Below are 6,101 nucleotides of genomic sequence, written 5' to 3'. Positions count from 1 at the left end.
CCGGCTCACCTCTGGGCACCACGATGTCAGCCAGGCGCATGGTGGGCTGGATGTACTGGTCGAAGGCGGGTTTCACGAACTTGTTGTACTGCTTGATGACGCCCTCGATGTCCCGACCTCGCTCGCTGATGTCACGGCGTAGACGCCGTACCAAACGGATGTCAGAGTCAGTGTCCACGAAGATCTTCATGTCCAGGAGCTGTGGGGGGCGGGCGGCATCAAGAGACACGCACGAGTGCCGCTGCTCGCACCCGGGGTCCAGAGGCGGCCCACCCGAGCGCCCAGGCAAGAAGGGCGAGAGGAGCACCCTGAGGAGTGCGGGGGTGGGGCAGCAGCCCCCACGGCTCCAACACGCCTCTCCAACACGCTTCAGAGCCCAACCCGACCCACCCCACCCAGAGCCACGGCCGCCCACATTCAGCCACAGGAGGCCTTCCGCAGGGGAGTCGGAGGGGGATACCTGGAGCTGGTCCCCGCCTCTCCCTCCAGGCCTGCCCACTTCTCAGTGGGAGACCTGCCTGCAGAGCCCTCCCGACACCGCGTGGGGCCCTTGAACGGTGCCCTTCTCTGTCCAACCTGTGACTGTGCTCATGGGGAACAAGGCGGGGCAACTGGGCCCCGCCTCCTGCAGTGCACAGTGGGGGCACAGGGGGGTCAGCCAAGTGTGGCAAATGGAGGGGTGCCAGGAAGCAGAGGCCCAGGGTGGTGAGCCCAGCAGCCCTGGGCGGGTGTGCGGCTTAGAGGAGCAGCTCAAGCTGGGCAGGGCGGTGAGCACCCTCAACCGAGGGCCCCATTCCTTGTCCCCCAGCGTCCCCCCATGCCCCCGTGCCTCACCTCCAGCAGCGTCTTGTCCGCAAAGGCCATGATGCCCTCGAAGATGATGACATTGGCGCCGTAGAGCATTTTCTGAAAGGGAGCCCGCGTGGTTGCCCCTCTGCCCAGCCATGGCATGGCTGCGTGGGTCTGCAGCTCCCTCGCCCGCCCGGCCCTGGCTGCCCGAGCCGCCGACCCACCCAGTCCTTCTTGCGGCTGTGGGTGGTGAAGTCATAGATGGGCACTTTGACGCTCTTGCCCTGCTTCAGCTTTTTCAGAGTAGAGATGATGAGGTCGAAGTCAAAGGCATCAGGGTGGTCAAAATTGAAGTTATTGCGGGCGGCCTGCTCCTGCTGCTGTGTGGTCAGCACCTGCAGGGAACGGATGCCAACGTGCCAGCCCTGTGGGCAGGCGGCCCTGGCCTCCAAGGGTGACTGCGGAGCCGGCGGGTTTGGTCTGCAGGGACGTGTTGGGGCGTGGGGCCAGGGCCTCACCTTATAGAAAGAGTCCATGGACAGCAGGACCACCCAGGGGACGTCCAGGGCCTCGATGATCATCCTGGCCACAGTGGTCTTTCCAGAGGCGCTGCCACCGCCCAGGCCTGCAGAAGACACGGAGGCAGAGGTGGCCTGGGCCGCGCGAACACCTCTCCCACCAGCCTCTGAAAAGAGGTGCCTGAAGCACAGGGCACAGCTGGGCAGAGCCCGCACATCTGCTGGGAGGCGCTGGGCGCCGCCTCCCGCCTGCGGCTGCGGCTCACCAATGACAAAGGCCTCCTTGGACTGTGTGCCGTGCTCATTGTACCAGGGGGGCCGCCCTGCCGTGTAGATGGTCCGTTTGCTGGTCCGCAGCAGGGGTGGCTCTGATTTGCACTGGCTTGTTGTGCGCTTCCGGGGCGAACGCCCTGTGCCCACGGGTGGGAGGAGCCTGTCCAGGGACTCGGCATTGCTGCTGCAAGAGGAGACGCGGAGCTCAGAGGCAGGTGCCCGGCCGCCCACTCTCCATCCACAAGCTAGCACACAGGACAGCCTCCAATGACTAGGGGCTGTGGGAGGTGGCCAGCTGGGCTGGGCGGGAGGTGGATGCCTGAAGGGCCACAGAGACACCAAAGACCAGCACCTCCCCCTGGAACACTCGATGTTGCCAAACCCCTCTGGTGCTGCAGAGCCAACGCAGAGGGGACGGGGCCCCAAGGAGTGAGGCACCATAAGGGACACGGGGTGCCTGAGCTACCATGCGGAGAAGTCGCTAGGCGAGTGAGGAAGGGCCGTGGGGAGGAGCAGCGGGAGCCGCCACAGTGGGAACTGCAAGCACGGCCTAACAACAGGGCACTGCCCAGGCACCGCAGGGCCTCGCCTGCCCTCACACCAGCACTGCCGAGCACATCACACACGTTAACAGGAGAGGTCTGAGGCTCACATGCGTGGCCAAGGTGGGGGCACAGACACGCAGGCACGAAGATGGAAGGACAAGTGCCCACAGTGTGGTCTGCCCTCCCCGCCCAGAGCGCCTGATCTGGAACCAGGTGAGGACGTGCCAACCAGAGGTGGACAGGAGCCTGCAAAACCCACACGGAATGGCGTCCTTGAGACACGTTGGGCAACGTTATGGGTTGCATTGTGTCCCTCCAAAAATGATCAAGTTCTAACTCCTGTACCCGTGAATGTGAACTTGCTTCGAAATGGGGTTTTTTTTTATTACCAGTTAAGTTAGCCACATCATGCTGAAGTAGCGTAGGTCCTAATCTCTCTAACTGGTGTCTTATACGAGAAAAAAGTAAACACGGACAGACACACAGGAAAGACGCCACGTGAAGACGTATCTACAAGCAGCAAAGCAACGCCAAGGATTGCTGGCAGATGCTAGAAGCTGGGAGGGAGGTGTGGGACAGGTCCTCTCTCAGAGCCTCCAAAGGAACCAACACAGCCGGAGTCCTGAATTTGGACTCCCAGCCTCCAGAACTGTGAGAAAATAAATCTGTGTTCTTTAAAGCCACCCACTTGGTGATAGTTTGTTATGGCAGGCCCCGGAAATAAGACAGGTGAGAAGAGCTAACTGCGTTAAGATGTGTCCTGTTCTTGTAAAAACCAGCAAATGGAAAACAACTCGCCGCACACATCTCTGTGCAGCTTGTATGCGTGAGCATGTTGAGTGTGTGTGCATAAGAACGTGTGTGCATGTGCCCGTGAAAACACGTGACAGAACATGTGTGCGTGAGAGAGAATGTGGAACATGTGCATGAGAAAATGTGTGTGTGCGTGAGAACGTGTAGACGTGAGAACGTGCATGCACACTGTGTGCCCATGCATGAGAACGTGTGTGCATGAGCGTTGTGCACGTGTGAGAACGTGGGAGTGCACGCACAAGAGAACATGTGAGAATGTGTACACACACGTTTGTGCAAGAGCATGTGCACGCGTACTTGTGCGAGTGTGGGGAGATTACCTGCGACACACACGTACATGACAACATATGCACGCGCATGTCTGCATGAAAATGTGCTTGAGAACATACGTGTGTAAGTCCATGAGAAGCATGCATGAGCATGTGTGTGCAAACAGGTGCATGTGAGAATGTACGTGTGAGGGCAAACACACGAGAACACGTGTGTGGTTGTGAGAGAGGAGGTGTGTGCGTGCGAGCATGTGCAGAAAAATGCAAAAGACAGACGAACCAGGCAGTTACCAGGAACTCCCTGGGCGCCAGTGCTCAGAACGGGGATCCTGCCCTGCCTGGGTGTTTGGTATCAAAGCCGAGCCCACCGTGGCCTCGGGAGCTCTCCACTCTGCTGTTGCTGCCTCAAGCGGGCCGAGATCCACCGGGAGCATGGTGTCTGCACATGTATGTCGGGGAGGAAGACAGGGAGTCTGCCAACACTCGAGTGCACGCAGCGAGCAGACCACCACCTCTGCGGGTAAGGAAATGCCTGCCTCTCCTCCTTGGGGGTGTGGGCTGGTGAGCCAGTCGGCTGTCCTCAGCATCACCGCCGAGGCCCTGGGACACCAATTAATTAGCCAGTGTGTTCCACCCGGAGCTGGCAGCTGGCATCAGCTGTGGGCACAGCGCTGAGCAGACAACACAGCAGGATGCCGGGATGGCCACAGAGGGGCGTGTCCCCCGTGTGCTGAGAAGGGGCAGGCACTGCCTTCGAACGAGCACAGGGGGAGGATGCAGGGGTGTGGGGGGACACAGAGGGGGCATGAGCCAGCACAGGATGAGCCGGTGCCTTCCACTCGGGCCCCCTCGCCATCCTGCCTGAAGGGGTCCCTGTAAGGAGGGCGGGCTGGCTGCTCCCGGCTCCATGTAGCAGGCGGTCCTCGCCATCCTGGGGGACAACTGGCTGACCCACAGCTGCTGGGGGGTGGAGACGCCCCCTCTTGGGTCAGATCTGGGAACTGCCCAGCTGCAGTAGCCGAGCAAGTCTGGGCAGCCTCCCTGCCGCTCTGTGCCCAACCTCACGGTCCACAGGGGAACTGGCCTTAGCCCTCAACCCAATATTCTTCAGTTCAGGAATGCAGGGAGGAAACGCCAAGACGGAAACACTGACGTTCAGAGCAGGGCCCCCCAAAGCCCTGTGGGCCACATGACCCCGCGGTCTGCTGGTGGCCGTGGCCCGGACCTGGGGGGAGCCCAGCACTGAGCTGTAATGTCGTCACGTCAGGGACCAGCCACCCCTGCTGGTGCTCGGCACCCCCAGGCAGTGAGTCCACGCTCTCATCGGTGGCTCTGTCCTGCTGAGATGACCAGGACCACCGTTCAGGTCCCCAAGGCTGCAGATCCCGAGGCTTGTGCTGCAGAGGACTCCCCTCAAGACAGCAGTACGGGCAGTGGGGACGGTCACAAGCAGGCCAAAGATGCCTTTGCCAAAACCCGCCCACCTGCACTTGAGCCGAGCAGCGTCAGCGGCTCCTGCGGCCAAGTCCATACTCGCCGCCTGCTCGGGGCTCAGTATGTGCACAGCCAGCAGAGCTGCGTCTCACAGGGGTCCCCTCAAAACAGAATGGCTGCACGAAGACCCACACCCCCTCCTCAGACGAACAAGGATGCTTCTGGCCACAAAAAACTGATTTCAACCCAAAGAATCATGAGCAACTCCCAGCAAGACCGTGCGAGCGGAGCTCCCGAGGGGCCGTGCCTGTTTGTTTCCCGATATCCATGGACACCAGCAAGGCTGGCCAGGATGGCCGCCTGCACAGCCACAAGGGTCGCAGGGCCGAGACTCACCTGCCCTCTGCTCCGAGGGCCCAGCAACCTGAGATCCTGATGCTGGGGTAAGCTGGGGGGCTGCTCATGGCCGAGGAACGCGGGTGGCACCAAGCAGCTGGGGCTTTGGGTCCAAGGGCTCCCGAGGTGGGTGCGGTTGAGGCACCGGTGCTGGCAGGTGTGCCCTGAGTACCACGGCACCGTCTGTACCCTAGTGATCCCCAGAGCACTCAGGAGCTCTGGCCACCTGGACTGCCCTCCATGGGGGACGCTGCTCTGGGGCCCCAGAGCGCAGCGGGCGGGGCTCTGTGCGAGGGGCCGTGGGCACAGGCCTAAGAGGATCACTGGGGAGCGCCGGTATTAACAGCACGGCTTTCCTGCAGACAGCAGCCGCCTGACCCAGCCCAGGGCTTACTGTGGACCACTGCGCCCCCTCAATTCCAGACCCCTGTCCTGTCTGGGGTTACAGAACCTGAGCGTCTGCCCTCGAGGCCCGGAGGCCCCAGCACCCCTGCCCTCCAAGGTGCCTCCTCCAGCACAAACAAATCTGAAACTCTACACGAGGAGGCATCTAAGAATAACTGCCCTGCCCTGCCCCCAGGAGGGCCCCAGCAGGCCACCCCTCAGCCACCCAGCGCTCCGCTTTCAGCCACTCCCTTCCCCGAAGCCACCTACCAACCTAGCCGGCCGGAGAGGGGCCCAGCCCCTTGGGATAGCTGGGCCTCTCAGCAAAGGCAAGTCAGTTGAGACGTCTGTCCGTAAAGAGCTTTACAGGGATTTGCACTGATGAACCACTGAGCCCACCCCCTCGGCCAGGCCCCCATCTGCACCAGCTTCCCACCGCCCCTCTTCAGGGTCCTGACGGCTGTCTCTCGGAGAAGCTGACGAGGGCTCAGGGAGAGGAGAAACTTGTGTGCGGCTCACACACCTGGAGGAAGTTCACACACCCGAACGGGGTCTACACACCTGAGGAGGGTTCACACACACCTACGGGGGTTCACAAATCCTACGGGGGTTCACACACACCTGAGGGGGTTCACAAATCCTACGGGGGTTCACACATCTGAGGGGGGTTCACAAATCCT

The 6,101-nt window shown here is 61.4% G+C and overlaps 1 protein-coding gene across 2 annotated transcripts in view; it reads right to left on the bottom strand.

The window, feature by feature from the left end:
- UCKL1 (uridine-cytidine kinase 1 like 1) overlaps nt 1–6,101 on the bottom strand; it is a 14,923-nt gene that overhangs the window by 4,578 nt on the left and 4,244 nt on the right. Inside the window, exons 2-6 of one of the 2 annotated variants that reach the window (XM_004370154.2) lie at nt 1,574–1,764; nt 1,308–1,414; nt 1,014–1,184; nt 835–906; nt 10–199 (exon numbers count right to left, since the gene is read on the bottom strand). In XM_004370154.2, the coding sequence (XP_004370211.1) occupies nt 10–199; nt 835–906; nt 1,014–1,184; nt 1,308–1,414; nt 1,574–1,764 (731 nt within the window). The remainder of the gene's footprint in view (nt 1–9; nt 200–834; nt 907–1,013; nt 1,185–1,307; nt 1,415–1,573; nt 1,765–6,101) is intronic. The other variant, XM_023741487.1, reaches the window with a different exon arrangement.

Source organism: Trichechus manatus, unplaced genomic scaffold (genome assembly GCF_000243295.1).
Source record: "Trichechus manatus latirostris isolate Lorelei unplaced genomic scaffold, TriManLat1.0 scaffold00008, whole genome shotgun sequence".
Taxonomy (NCBI): domain Eukaryota; kingdom Metazoa; phylum Chordata; class Mammalia; order Sirenia; family Trichechidae; genus Trichechus; species Trichechus manatus.
Note: the sequence above shows the minus strand (reverse complement) of the source record. Positions and strands in the feature narration are given on the sequence as shown.